Here is a 16,513-nt window from a genome sequence, read left to right on the forward strand (position 1 = left end):
AATCCTCAACATGTAATTTGCTTACTTCACACCCCTCAGGCTGTTCTAAGAAATTATGTTTTGATGAAATAAAAAATTAGTTTTCATTTTCAAAAGGCTGTCTAGACTGAAGGGATGAAAATAACAGAACAGGATCAATTTTGCTGTATCGCCACTGATGAAGAGTATCTCTCATAAAAAATTTCAAATTTTATTTGGTCTTCCACCTAATTTTTCTGGGCTTCAAAATCAGCCATTTTTAATTTTTCCGAAATTTGAGGCAATTGTTTTTAGAGAAGAAAGGTTTCAATCATGGTAATTTTGGACATCTATATTTCACTATATGTATAGTAAAACACACACACAAATCACTTGTGGATTCACCCTAGGGCCAGAAGAGTAGAATACAAAATTGAGGAAAGAGCACTTGGAACACCTAAAGCAGATGGTCACCATCTTGGAAAAAAAAATTAGTTTTTCTGAAAATGCAAATAAGAAATCAAAAAGTACATTCTCTTAGCCATTAAAATGGCAATAAAAAAATATCAGATGTTAGACAATCTGAAAATATGAAGGGGGGGGGATGAAAAGTTCTGATAAACACCCAGAACAAAAACAGACCAATTTGTGCAACAAGGGAAAGACTTTTTTTTTCTCAGAGGACTGCAAATAATGCAGCAGCATTGTGGCAAGTGTATAATAGTTCATGGGTAATATGTAGAATAATGCATAAGTTATATGGTTCTACATCAATTCCTGTTTTTACCTGTGAGAAAACTATTATGGAAACTTTTCACTTTTAATATCATCCAATTCTGATTTAATTCTAAAGCTAAAGTTATTTAATTGTGCATAATTATTTTGAGTATGATGTATTTTAACTAATATATTATTTGTATGAAGTGTGTGTGTGTAGAATGAGTGTAAAGCTATTGTTGGATTCTAAATGAAGAGAAATTAAAATTATTAATACTCTCTTCAGAATCCAACAGAATCCACCATATCAAAGGCTACATTTGTAGATATTATTTTTTTTTTATTTAATTATTTAATCTAGGATATGTATTAATAATGGAAAGGACTCTGTATAAAAATAACGTTCAGATTATTTTATTTATTCGTATATTAATAGTAGAAGAATTTGTATTTAATTTGTATTCATCATATTTAATTATATATTATTTGAATTGAAAAATATACTTTTATTTTATTTCTGTATGTAAAGGTATAATGTTATGTAATGCTTATGTACTGCTCTAATTGTTGTCATGGAGATGAAGTTAAAAATAGAAAGCGCGAGCGTAGTAGTGTGTGAGTTATGGATGCGAGATGGAATTGATATGAGCTAGATGGTGAGAGCAAGTTTTGGCAGGAAAATGGAGTGAAAATAGATAAACGGAAACAACTAAGGAAATAGGGACCGAGTACAATTGGGGCGCTTAGCACAGTAACGGCACTGAGAACAGTACAATAGAGATGAGGAAATAATTTATTAGCAGCACGGAGTTAAGTAAGAGGCTGTAGTACAAAGAATTAAGTGCTGTAATCAGATTACGAAGGATCGAGATGTAAATTGACAACTCAGAATATTGATATGGAATTCTGAAGTTAATGTTGTATTCCAGAGCTTTCAAGGAAGATTAGTAGAAAGCTGATTCTATTGTAAAGTAGTATATGAGGAATAAGTGAATTTTCTATTGCAAGTGTGTCCGCATTTGTGATGTGCTGAAGTTAAAGATTAAGTTAATTTAAAGAAGATTACTTTTGAAATGTGTAGCTCCAGTGTGATAATTATCTAAAGTTTCAAGTATGCCTCAGTGAATACTTTGTGCAAAGATTTATTCCAGTAAGGACAGTGTACTTTATAGCATTTTAGAGTGAAGTTATAAGAATTATCTCCATCTATTAAATCCTAACATTAACTGTGGTGTTTATGCTGAATTTTTCCGAAGCTAGAAGATGAATAGTCTCCCCCCCCCACCTAAAGTGATAGCTATCTCTTGACTGAGCTATGTGATTTCTGACTAAGGGATAGATAAAGAATACAATTGTTAAAATATTTGCTGTGAATTTCAGTGGTAAAGAACTTTAGAACTATCTTTGCCTATTAGGGAAAAATTAGATTTTGAAGCTCAGTGTTTAATACCAAAAGTTAAGTGAATGTTATGTGTAGTTGAACTGAGTTAATTTTGCATTATCTTGTATCCAAAGTAAGCTTATGTATATATTATATAATCCTGAATTAAATGTTTTGTTTTATTGATTTAAATTTGTTGTTAGCCTGGTTCTTTTCCACTGCACCGTTCATAAAATTATCGGACCTAGTGGGAACCTCAAATGTTAATGTAAAATTCGGCTTATATATATATAAACATTAGACTGTTAAAGTTAATTAATATTTGATTACACCATTTTGCATAGACTAATCTGAATCTAGGGCGGCGCAGTATAATAGAAATTTCCCTATATTTGGATTAGTAATCAACATACAATTAATTAACCTTAATAAGAACAACATTAAAACAAGATGGCAGATCAAAAACCAGGAAGGACAATCCAACACTATTTCATTTGCATGCAACCAATACATAATATCTATACTTCATATAAAGAATGCACACAATTAAGACAAAAATACTATTAGTGGATGATAGATGGTGTAGTGCAGTGATGGCGAACCTTTTTACCCAGGTGTGTCAAACATCTTTTTTTTTTTTTTTTTTTAAATATTGCCATTGTTGATGTGCCACTTGCATAGATGCATTATAAAGCTAACTACATAATCATAGATGGTGACTTATATCATATTAGGCTGTTTATTTAATAGGACATTGATATAAAATCTATGAATTCATATTATACAATTAATTTAATAAAGTGAAATTACAAACTTACATTACATTTAATGACTTTTATGTTGCTGAGTACTGGTAGAAAGTTGCTTTATAGAAGGGATATAGTGTGTACATTTTAATGCTACACAGGCAGTGCTCAAATCTATTTCTCCCTTTCGATTTGATATTATTTAAGGCAGAAAATAGTTTCACAAGAGTATGTAGAAGAGAAAATTGTTAAAGAGCTTTAGCAAAGATTTTAAGAGCATGAAAGTTTTTGGGAAGGCCATTCCACACTCTTAGAATTTCACAGTCTGAATTTTTACATGCAGTATCATGCAGACATTCCCGCTCAAGTTCTTCTAATTCATTTCTAAGAGCAATAAACTTTCTTTTCCAGATAGGATTACACTGGAAGTCGGCTAGTTGCATTTCTAGATCTTTTAAATCCAACCACTCAAAGCCATCTAATTTAAGATCCATGAATTCTGTTTCATCAGGATACTTTATGAATTGGATTATTTGTTCCAACATTCGAAATTGCTCAAATCTAGAAGAAAACTGCTCAGTTACTGACTTTAGAACTTCAATAGATTGGTTGATATGTTGTTCACGATTTTTGGGGCTGGTTTTGTTAAAAAAAATTTTCACTCTTGGGAAATACTTAAAATTGTTGCTTTCTAATCATGTTGAAATATTTTGAGTTAATTCTCAAAGCTCTTGATGGTGCCAAACATAACATCGACAGATTTTCCGAAACCTTGCAATTGTATATTAAGTTCATTCAGGTGCAATGAAAAATCTGTGAAAAACATCAGCTTACTGGGTCAAGCAGAATCGTTCAACTGAGAAAATTCGTGCTCCATGCCCTTCATATTTAAATATAATTTAATTTCATTTAAACATTCAGCAAACTGTTCAAGTACTTGGCCATGACTCAACCATCGAATATTATTGTACATTAATAGACCATTGTACACTGACTCAACTTCGCTTAAAAGTGAATTAAATTCTCGTTTGTTTAAAGCCCTGGCAGTAATAAAATTAGTTACCTTTGTCACAATTCTCATCACATCATCCAAATCCTTTAAGTCTGATTTTGCACACAGTGTCTCCTGATGTATAATACAATGGAAACAAACCAGGGGATGACCAACATATTCTGTAAATTGTTTGATAAAACTGACATTACGGCCAATCATATTAGGCACACCATCAGTTGTAATCGAAATTATTTTCGATAAATCTATCTGTTTCTCACAGAACACTTTAACAACGCAGTCGCATATGTCTTTACCTGTCGTGTTTTGAGGTAAATTTTCTAACTTTATCAATTCCTCATGCACAGAATCACCGTGAACATACCTTGCAATAATAGCCAATCGAGCTGATGATGTAATATCTGTAGTTTCCTCGAGACAAATGGAAAAACAATGGCATGAGTTCAAGTATTGTTGTATTTGATTTTCTGTACTAGCATTCATTGATATAACTCTGTCGTTAATAGTATTCCTACTTAATGGTAACTCTTTCATGCACTTTACAATAGCTTCCTTATAATGAAAGTCCTGAAATAAAAATGATGCACACTTTACGAAAGCTTCTTTAATATAATCACCATCCATAAGTGATTTCCCATGTTCAACAATAGTATGTGAAATACTGTAACTTGCGGCTACTAAATTTGAAGGCCCTGAAACAAATTTAACTGAAGTACCTGATTGTGATTCTGCCAATTTTAGATGTAGTGCGATATGTATTCTTTGTGTTCTTCAAAAGTTTTTTCTAGGAGCCATTTGTGCTTAGTTTCAAAATGTCTTCTTACATTCCAAGTTCTACTCACAGATAGCTCAGCACACAATTTACAGAGAACTTTATCGCTTCTATCAATAACACCATATTGTTCAGTCCAGGCATCTTGGAAATTTCTTCCACTTCCTTTCTGTGATAATTTTAGTTTTTTATTAGTGCTGCTAGCTGCCATTGTAAAAGGGTTCACAAATTAAAAAAGAGCAGATTACAATTATATACAGCGGTAATTAAGCAGTAATAATTAATAAGAACTAACAATTGCTGGAAATGAATTATACACCAGTAACTCAAATTACTTAAGTGGCAGACCATGCAAGACTACCACTACTTCTTTCAGCAGGGTTGCCAGATTTATTACCGGTACATTCGTAGCAACCTTGTTATGTTTTACTTTCTATCATGCTACAAAATAGCAGCTATTTAGTAGGTTTTGTTGCGACGTCATTGTAAGTTGTTACTATTTGCATTATTTAACAAAATTTACTGAATTTATTGCAACTATAAAAATGTTTTCATTATTTACTCAGATAAATTCAATATTTAATGCTGCGAATTATATTTTCTGTTAAAGTGGTTTTAAATATGTTTAGAACTTGTATTACTCAGTCGAGAGACTTGGAATACATGCATGAACGAATTTCACACAGAAGTCAAATGAAAACTTTAAGTTTATAATATATAAAGCACGTATTTATAACTTATAAAAATTGATAATAATTTTTATAAGTTTGTATCATATAATATTGATAATTTTTATAAGTTTTTATAATATCATATGACTATGCAGAAATTATAATGATTAAGAAAGAAAACAAACTTAAAATGCTCGTTGTGTATAGGCTAGTTACAAAATAAAATAGAAATAAGCTAACTACAAAATAAAATAGAAATAGCTAACTATAAAATATAATTCTTTCAATGAACCGAAACCTACCTTCGCCTTAACTGAGAACGATCTTAGACGATTTATTGCAGTTTTTCCATCAGAATACCAATATCTTTCAGCATCCAAGGTGTGTCACCTGAAACCCTCAACTGTGTCAGTGCTGACACACGTGTCATAGGTTCGCCATCACTGGTGTAGTGTATGAATGATGGATTATGCAGCATATTAGTGGGCAGTAGACAGTATAGAGCAGATGTTCAGTTGTGTGGCATAGAATGCCTTCTTGCAATAGGTTCTTAGATGCCATGGGGGTATCGTCTAACAACTTGATTTGTATATAATTTTGATTCTCTCCAAAGTAAATGGTATTTTCTTTTGTAATCTGTTTCCAGCTCAAGTTTAGAGATCTACTAAACTGAATGAGATCCATTCAGTTATGCATTCATAAATTTGTTTATGAATGCCAAATATATTAACTTTGTATATTATATAAAGTAGATTATTATTAAACAAAGTATATTATACTGATTAGATATCATTACATCTAGAATCTAAAATGAGTCAATAAGTCCTGCAAGAAATAAGATAGTGGAGACAGAGAAATTTAAAAAAAAAAAAAAAAAATGCAGCAGATAATCAAAACCAAAACCTGATACTAGTCACATAAGAATCATTATACCACTTAGCTGAAATATAAAGTTATATGATCCGATCTTCCAAAAATTAACACTGTCAACATCGTATTAATATATTCCATAGCTTTCATTTCTTAGCTAAGTCAATTTTAAAATAAGATAGTGCATCTGTCATGATGCTCCTTGTAATTGATACTAATTATATCTGCATTAATAATTTTTGATAGAACATAAATTTGAATGATATCTTAATTTTTATTATTATTATTATTATTATTATTATTCCTGATACCTCCAAGGAGTCCGAAGACTCATCGTGGGAGGACATCTACAATTCTCTCTACACCTAACCTCTACTACGAATCATCTCCATCAACGCTATCTACCGCCCACTTCCAACACCACCACAACTAGTAATTTTTGTCTGTAAATTGCGTGTGTTCTGATGGGCTGATTTGTATGTATGCGGGATGAAAAACCCGAGTTTCCGGGAGAAAAAACCCTGCTACCTCCATATGAGATCAGCTAACTCACCTTCGATTGAAATCGACCAGATAAAGATTCCTCCCGTCGCGACGAGAATCGAACTTAGGCCTATTCCAATCGAAGGGCGCAATGTACCGTCGTTCTTCCAATTGCGCTACGGAGGTATTATGTCATAGATATGGATATAGAACAAAACAGAGAGAAAGGAAAGATTTTATAAAGTCATTTTATACTTTGTAGTAGCCTTTCGGTTAATATGATTCTTCCACTAGCTTTTTCGGAATCATCTGACAAAGCTTTTGTCCTATGTTTGTCTTGGAAACATTATGTATTAAATTTGATGGAAATGCTAAACATCAAATAAAATAATATTTAAAAAAAATGGTGTTAAAGTTATGTCAACACAAACCTTATAAATCCAAAAATTATTTTAAAAGGCTTTAACTGAAATGAGAAGTCTGAAGCATTGAATCACTGATCGTCATGCTAAACCTGTATTGCATATTGCATTCCGTGAGTAATGTCATCGCAAACCTTCTCTTGTTTGAGAAAATGCTGACTGAACCTCTATGTGGTAGATCTCTTTTACTTTTCAGTGAAACCCCACCCTCTTAATTACTGAAGGCATGAAGTGGTTTACTGCCTTGTATTGAAAGGACTTCCGTTTCCCTCTCTTCCCCTCTTTTACTGACCCAGACACTACATTAGAGGATAATAGTAGCATAACAGTTCTATAGGCCAGTTGCTAGTTAGTACAAAGAACTGAACCTGATAGTAGCAAATCCAGAAGCTTCCCAATCAACAAGATAAATCCTGCTGCTACTTAATGTAAGGAGAAGTCTAAATATGGCAGCATGTGAGGGTAACTGTCGAGACCATGTGTGGTCAGGAAGCTGGGTTTCCTCTGTTTGAGTGGTATATCTGTTAATCTTTCACCTCCCACTGCAGTGTCATTGCTCTATATTTAAGTTTCCTCCCCACATTGTATGTGGGGAGGAAACTTACTGAAATATGGTTATAGTGCAGACCACAAAAAAATCCAATAAGAAAAAATCCAACCAAAAAAAAACAACACTAATAAATGCTCATAAAAAACTTTCCATATTGATTTCATCATTAGCAGCCTCAACAGCAACTTAAATTATACGAGCTATCACCAATGATCATCAAAAACAAGATAATATACATAATGGAACATCGACTATTGTCCACCTAAAATGCCCAAACTACACTTCACACAATTCTTTCTGCAACAAGAATGGGTTTGTTTATTCATCAGAACTAAGTTCCCATTCTAGACAATGCAAAACCCTGATGCCCTTCCACCATTTGATTTGCTTTTTCTCAAAATTTCTCTACCAATAAATGCATTCATCTGCTACATCTACTATTCTCAAATTCACATAACCATTCTGGCCTCTGAGTACTCATCTTTAAAGCTCTGCAGTCAAAATACCCAAATAATGAGATCATCTTCCTTGGGGATTTCAGAATGTACATAACTCAAATTGGCTTCCCTTCTCCAATTCCACTGATCAAGCAGGCAGTGATGCAGAGGTGTTTGCCATTAGCAACAACCTAACATATAACCCACCTTCCTACCAAAAAGACCTGACAATCACTTGACCACTTCCTAACAAACTCCCAAATATACTATGGATGTGAATTCTCCTTTGGTTACTCAGATTATAACCTAATCCCAGTATCATGCACTTTAGAACAACCTATTCTTAGCCATTCCCAGTCTTATGTCCTCTAGCATTAGTGCACCAAACAGAATGCCTCCATGACTCTTCCTTCCCATGGTCTGATTACTGCTTCAGTTCTCCTGATCCAAACACCTACTCAGACCAAATAACCATAAAAGAAATGAAGATCATCCCTCACTCACCTGAAATTCCTAACCAGTACCCAAGACTTTGTTCTCCAACAACTGTTGGCAGTTGAAGAAAAAAAATTCCTAGCATATCACAAATGACTTGAGGCCAAAACTTGAGCATCGTACTCTACAGCTCACAAAAAATCTAATACTGAAAGGAATGAATGCCATTAACTTACCTCCTCCTGCTGTAATGGCAGTCAAGCTATTAGTACCCTAGCAAAGGACATTGGGCACAACTGCTATTCACCCATAGCGCTAACATCCAGACAGTACTACTGTAACATCAACCAAAGACAAGGCTGATCTATTGGCATCATTCTCTTCCAATTCCTGCGTCAATAAATACGGCACAGCCACCTACTATATTAAGAACTACTCCTCCATGTCACCTCTAGTTTTCTGCCAGAAAGAAATCAGAATCCCAAATAACTTGGAAAAACAAGGCATCCCAGCCCAGATGGCATACATCTATTGTGCTGTGGAATTAACACCTATCCTATAATGCCTTTCAATCCTTCCTATGCAACTGGCATTCTACCCTACAACAAAGAAACTAGTTTTTCAGCTACTGCCAAAGAAAGGTGATGAAAATCAGATCAGCCAACAAACTACCATTAATTGCTCTTGCTTCCATTCTCTAAGACTATGAAGAAGGTCATCAACAGCCAATTTCTACAGCAACCAGATGTTCAACAGTTAATTAGTGATTAACAATTGAGAGTTCCATAACAATATGGAACTCTCGATCCACAGCTGATCAAGAATTCACTGCCCACTTTTGGACTCAAGCCATGGAGAAACTCATGTGGTTACTCTTGACATTCCTAAAGGTATTTATCAGGTCTGGTATGGACTAACCTAACCTAACATGGCAAATTACCATCCTACAACTGAGTCCTTTCTAACATAGCACTACACGTTATGGTAGATGGCTTTCTCTTCTCAGATTTCCCCACCAATGCAGGAGTGCCCTAGAGCTCTGCGCTCTCTGTATTCCTATGTTACATAAATGACTTGCTCTCAGTACTCTCCACTCTTCCCTCTTATTTGACAAGCCTTGTAGTACCCATCCAATCAGTAGAAGACTCAAGATCTTCAATCATTAATGCCTTAAATTCTGACTATTCTTCAGTGGAGTGAGGATAATCTTGTGAACTTCAATGCTGCTAAATATAGCATAATTTCCAGCAAGAAAGAGCTCATGTCACCTCCCCTTATTTTCAATAACACTCAGATATCAAAATATGATGATTTATCTTTTTGGAATGACCTACACTTCTGGTCTTTTGCGGCAAACACATCTTAACCACAGCTTCTGCAGTTTCCAAAAAAACCAATTTTTTCACACAAGTCAATACTTTTCTTTTATGATTACTAGCACAAATCAACTCATATACAGAATAATGCTCACACATTTGGGGTTGTGCACCAAAAGCTTCACTAGTTCTACTTAATGCTGGTAAGGATGCTATTCAGAAGAGTACAATTAGTTTAAATGACAACTCCCCCTTCCCTCACAGACATTCAGTTTCTGCTATATGCCTCTTTTACAGGTACCTTCATGGTCAATGTTTTGCTGAAATGGACACCATCATTTCTCAACTTTTTTCAGAAACTGTAAGAACAGCTCTGGTCAACATACATTTTCTACCCACCTTTATACTTAAAATTTTCCTCTTTCATTCCATTTGCCTCTGTCCTGAATATCCTCCCTCACTGTTATCTTCTCCAAAAACTGCAACCTTGAGCTATTCAAAAAACATGTCCCCAAATTTCTTCTTATCCTCCTACCCACACTTCAACTGATGTATCGGTCTTATGACCTTTAGTTTATGGGTCAAATATAAAAAATAATAATTTAATAAACAGCAGGATCACTAATCAAAAGATTTTTAAATGAATTATTCTGACTATCAGTCTTGTGATCTTTTGTTTGCAAGTCAAATAAAAAAATTAATTTAATAAGCAGCAGGATCACTAATTAAAAGATTTTTAAAGGAATTATTCAGTCTTTGTAAATTGGAATGGATGAAAGAAAAAAACACTACACACCTAGATATAATCTTGCACTATTTTGCTTGTTAATATCACTGGGAAAAATGCCCCATTTTCTAATAGATAGATGCATTTTGTTTTAGTCCTTAAAGGCTAAAAATTAAACTAAACGCTAAATAATTCAAATATATGAATACATGAGCAAAGCCAAAAGACAGGGTTTAGCATGCAAGAGGGAGAAATCTGCCAATTTCTTGGGCATATCACTGGATAGCTTTTAGTCTCCAGGGCATGCTTGGCCTTCATAAAGTGCAGAAGATACTGTCTGAAACCTAAATCCTAGAATATCAACATAATTCTCCCCACGGACATTTTCGATACGGTAAGTACATTGATGGTGGTTTCATGTATGAATAAAGTTCCAAGAGGGAAGCTTTCAAAATGCTACAGTTATGTGGTGTAAATGGGACAGTATATCAAGCAATATATAATCTCTATTTAAGCTGTAAGTCAGCAGTTAGAATTGAAGGAGGTACAGGATGATGATTTGATGTTAAATCTATATGTGACAAGGACACACATTATCTTCACTGTTACTCATTATCTGTATGAATCACATTATGAAGGAAAGTGGTATTCAATTTTATATCAAAATTGGCAAGGTTATTTTTGCCTCTTTACTTTATGCAGATGATGTTATACTTCTGAATAAATCCATTACAAGTCTGCAAGATTCCCTGACTAAATTGAATAACTGCTGTATGAAATTTGGTATGAAAATCATCAATAAAAAGAAAATGAAAATAGGCAGAAACATTGAAAACATTAACTGGATCCTGAATGGTGAAGCTGTTTGGGCACAATTTTTAGTGAAGATGGTAAATTAAATATGGAAATAAACAGAATTAGTAAACCTGGTATGTTAGGAAGCCAGATGAATAAATTCATATGGAATAGGAAAGAAATGAGTCAAAACACTAAATTAGCTATATACAATACAATGTTCAAACCAATTTTAACTTATGATCTGAGAGCTGGGTTAAAAATAAAACACTTGATAAAAGACTGGAGACATATGATATGATATGAGAGTTCTGAGAAAGATTAGTGGATTGAGCAGATGGCATCATGGCAGTATCACATTAAAAATGATGACAATAGGAAAGAACTTGCCATTGTTAGCATTCAGGAATGTGTTAGCAGTGCTAATCTTAGGTGGTATGGTCACTTAAACAGAATGGGAAAGGAAAGATTAGCAAAACAAGTGTTCTTTGCCAGTTTTCCAAAGGAAAAAGATCCAGATGAAAACCAAGATGTAGGTGGATTGGTGCAGGAAAAAGTGTCTTAAAAGACAGAAATATAAGATCTGATAATGTTGGAGTCTTGACAGATAACAGATTAATTTGGAGAAAAATTATTGATCAGAAGATAGTAATGGTGTAGCTTTTTCATGTAATACTATCATAATATCCTGTATACCACTGAATACATATCAGAAATTTGATTATATTCCTAGCTGTCTTCCCATGAATTACTTCCTATTTCAATAGAAGCTTAGTTTTTTCCATTTTTCTCTGTATTATCTTACTTACAGAACATGGAATATGATTTCATTTATTGCATAGAAAAAAGGTTGCATAAAATGGAATTTTTCATTTTTTGGTTATAATTTACTGTCATCAATTCAATGCAAACTAATTGAAAAACATTAATAAACTATCAATAATGTACTACAGTAAGGTTTTGGATTAATTTTGGATCTTAAGTGTTGGATTCAAACTCAATTACTTAGATAAGTAGAAACAGCTCATCATATATCATGCATTTTAAGTTAATATAGAATATGTTATTACAGTTTAAGACTATCCAAGATTACCATCATAATCAACAAATAAATAAGCTCCCGAACAAGCTCTATCTTCTCTCAATATTTCATTCAACTGATGTTTAAAAATGATCAGCTGCTGATTAACTTGTTCCACTGACATACCATCCACTGGAGAATGTGTTATCTTCCACAGAACAGCTAAGGGTAGAGGTATTTCCACGCAACAATACATAGGCTATAAAAGAAAACAAGCTTGATAATTTTAGAGGTATGTAATTTTTTTAAATGTAAATGAGGAAAATTTAATGTAATTCTTTTCACAGGCATTTAAGATAAACAATTGAAGTAATAGAAAATAAATAGTTATCAAAATATACTCAGGATTAACTGAATTTTATAAATTATAAAAAATCCAAATTTCTGAGAGACAATGACGGCAATTCAAAATAATTTCAAGCAAATTTCATAAAGACCATTCTGATAAGCTGACCATAATCTTACCACCTAATCACAATAATTAATTTCTGGCTCTTTAACAACCAGATGAAGAGCATATTTTGCTTTGGCAAATGTTCAGTTATACATAAAATATAATCTTGTCGATTAATTTTAATGGTATAGATAAGAACACAGACTGTCTGCTTTGGTTATGATGGTGTAGTTATTATTGAGTAGCTCTTTTAGAGCAATGATTTCTTTATGTGGGATATTATTTTTGGGAGGCTTGGAATGGATAAGAATGTTGGTCACATCTAAACAAATATTACTGGCTGTTGCTGGAGGCAGGTTGTATATTCCATGTTGAACGGAAGCCATTATTTTGGCTTTTGGAACTTGCTTGGTAATGGCAAAATTGTGCCCCCGACTTAATGCACTTGTGGCTTCTTTGGTTAAGGTTAACAATGACAAATTCACAACGACGTGATCTTGTAAATTGCGGTCGTTGCATAGCACTGTGTTGCTGGAGAATTTCAAATTTTCACTGGTGTTGGTTTCTAATTTAGCCAATTCTTTTTTTAGCTGTTGTGTCAGAGATGCTGTCCAGGATATCCCATATTTCTGGGTTTAAAATATTACATAGTTTGTCACATAGGGCGTTGATAGATGAATTTATTTTAGATAGCTCCAGCACCAGAGAAAATTCGAAATTCTCCAACAACATAGTGCTAAGCAATGACCGCAATTACAACAAGATCACATGATTGTGAATTTATCATCATTAACCTTAACCAAAGAAGTGTGCGTTAATCAGAGTCACAATTTTGCCATTACTCCCAAGGAAGTTCCAAAAGCCAAAATAATGACTTCCATTGAACATGGAATATACAACCTGCCACCAGCAACAGTTAATAACATTTGTTTAGATGTGGCCAACATCCTAATCCATTCCAAGCCTCCCAAAAATAATATTCCACATAAAGAAATCATTGCCCTAAAAGAGCTACACAACCACAATATCAGAATAACCACATTATCAAAACCAAAGCAGACAAAGGGAACACTACTGTGGTGATGGATTCAACAGAATATGAAAGCGAAATGCACACACTTATTACAAGATCAGTCAACATACCAAATTATAGATCGGAATTCCACCAACTCACAAAAGAATAAGGTGTGTAAATTGAAGAAAGTCACTTCCTGGCCTAAAAAAACAGTTAACAAACTCAAGCCCTTCCAAGTTAAAACACCCAGGATATGTGGAGAACCAAAAATTCACAAACAAGGCACACCCTTATGCCTTATTGTGAATAGCATAAATAGTCCCACATATGAACTTGCTAGACTTTTAGCCAAGCCCACTCACTCACACAAACAATTCTCCCTCTTTTGTTAAAAATTCTAGCCACCTAAAAAGTATTTTAGAAAACCATACCTTAGAAAATTCAGACATAATGCTGAGTTTTGATATCACATCACTATTCACAAATGTACCATTAACTGAATCCCTTGAATTACTAATGTCACACTTTCCCCCTGATATATTTCAACTATTTAAATTCACAGTACAGGCATGTTATTTCATATGGAAAGGGAAAATACACAATTAGATGGGACAGCAATGGATGGACCCCCCCCCCCCTGTAGCTAACTTCTAAATAGAACACTTAGAAAAGCTAGCTATCTACATAGCCACTCTCAAACCAAGGCTTTGGCTATGGTATGTTGATGATATGCTTGCTATTTGGCCACATGGCCCAGACACACTGGATATATATTCTTAGTGCATTTAAATAGCCAACATCCAAAAATCCACTTTACAATGAAACTGGAAACTAATGACTGCCTTCCCTTTCTGGATACGCTAATCACGTATCTTCCAGATGGTTCTTTATCATTCTCGGTTTATAAAAAATCCCCACATACAGGGAGATTTACAAACAATCACACCATCACCCATCTCAACAGTATGGTATTCTAAAAACACTAACCCACAAAATTAGCGCCATTTGTTCCAATCACAATGCTCTCACTGCTGAACTCACTCAAGTTATACCTTCTTGGCCAATGGCTATAATCCCCATAAGATAGACAAAATACCAAATGCTCCCAAAAATCCCTCCACTGTCTACCACAGAAGACTACAACAGAACTGTCACCATCCCATACATTAAATGCACATCTGAAAAGATATCTAGAGTGCTTAATAAATATCAACTACGCACCGTATTCAAACCATATGTCAAATTGGCAACTCTCATCTGTTCACCCAAGGACAGGATGAAAGTGCCCTGTTTGTGTGATCGAGCTTACTATGAACAGACAGGAAGAACTGTGGACATCTGCCTCAGTGAACATAAAAAATACATCTGGCACTATGGTAAGTCGGACCCAACTTATCATGCTTTGTATGCCCCTCCACACAGGATCAATCGGAAAAAAAACAAAAGTGCAGCCCAGAGGCTTTTATAAGTCAGAGAGATTGTACTTGGAATCAACAGAAGCCTTGAAACATACTTCAAATCTCAACAAGTATGGCTATATAAATTTGCCTAAGATTTGGGAGAGAGACAGTAATCTTCTTAAGACCTAATTAATGCCTGCTTTTTCTCTCTCTCTTCTCAACATAGAGCACCTAATTAGGACATTATTTTTTGTGTTGTATGCTACAACTGTTCAAACTAGTCCCATTGTTATACTGGATTGTTGTTGTCTTGTGTACTATAACAAACTGGATAGAATACCAGTGAAATATCAGCAATAAGTTAATAAATAATTATTTTCTTATCAGTCTGTGTTCTCATCTATACCATTTTAATGGTATAGATGGAACTAAAGAGGATGAATTTCTTGAGTTTTTAAGGGATAATTACCTTATGCAGTATGTAACAGAGGCCATACATGGATTGAGGATCTTGGATTTGGTGATCTCATCATAAGATGTGTCACATCTTCCTCCAATTGGTGAAGGTGACTATGAAGTGATCACTTGGGTTATGGCCAGCCATATCGGAACTTTTGTGAGAAAGGGTTATATGTGGAACTATAAGCTGGTGATTATGGCAAACTCAGGAGGTGGCTTGCAAGTGATATTATGGAATGAGGAATTGCATGGGAAGGAAATCAATGCTGCTTGGTCTCTGCTCAAGAAGTATCTGGCAGAGGCAATGACAGTGTATTCCAAAAGTCAGGAGATTAAATGAGGTAAGTCTAAAATGGATGAATAAAGAGGTGAAGATTACAATCTGGAAGAAAAAGGTGTTGTGGAGGTAGCACAAGATGAGTGGAGATAATCAATTACATAAGGAGTACAAAGAGCAAGCAAGGAAGGTGACTCACTTAGCAGAGGTAGCAAAAGTGCAGTATGAGCAGCAGTTAGCAAATGATGCTAAAAGAAATCCTAGGAAGTTTTTTTAATGATGGAAATAACTCATATGATTATTTTGTTATGAGTGAGTTAATACTTCTGACTCTTTTAAAGCATGTATTATAACTCAGATGAAGTCTGCCATGCAGAAGGTACTAATGGATCGTGAGGTTCATCTACACCATTGTTTCTATAAAAATGAATGGAAAATAAGAGTCAAAGATGTTACAGTGCTTCTGAAAAAAGAAAATATCTATCCTTGTTCTATTCAGCATTCTTAATAACATTACCATCCATGTCATACCATTTTTTTGTTTTGAAAGCAATGGTTGTTATAGAAGTAATATGCCAGAGCCAGTAGAAGTAAG

General features: G+C 34.1%; 1 protein-coding gene across 1 annotated transcript in view; it reads right to left on the bottom strand.

The window, feature by feature from the left end:
* LOC150104390 (stimulator of interferon genes protein-like) overlaps positions 1–16,513 on the bottom strand; it is a 181,842-nt gene that overhangs the window by 39,926 nt on the left and 125,403 nt on the right. The window contains exon 7 of the mRNA XM_090396972.1: positions 12,386–12,572. Coding sequence (XP_090253098.1) covers positions 12,386–12,572 — 187 coding nt within the window. The remainder of the gene's footprint in view (positions 1–12,385; positions 12,573–16,513) is intronic.

The sequence above is a fragment of the Typopeltis vanoorti genome, chromosome 8 (genome assembly GCF_054136105.1).
Source record: "Typopeltis vanoorti isolate ZY-2024b chromosome 8, IOZ_Tvanoo_1.0, whole genome shotgun sequence".
Classification (NCBI taxonomy): domain Eukaryota; kingdom Metazoa; phylum Arthropoda; class Arachnida; order Uropygi; family Thelyphonidae; genus Typopeltis; species Typopeltis vanoorti.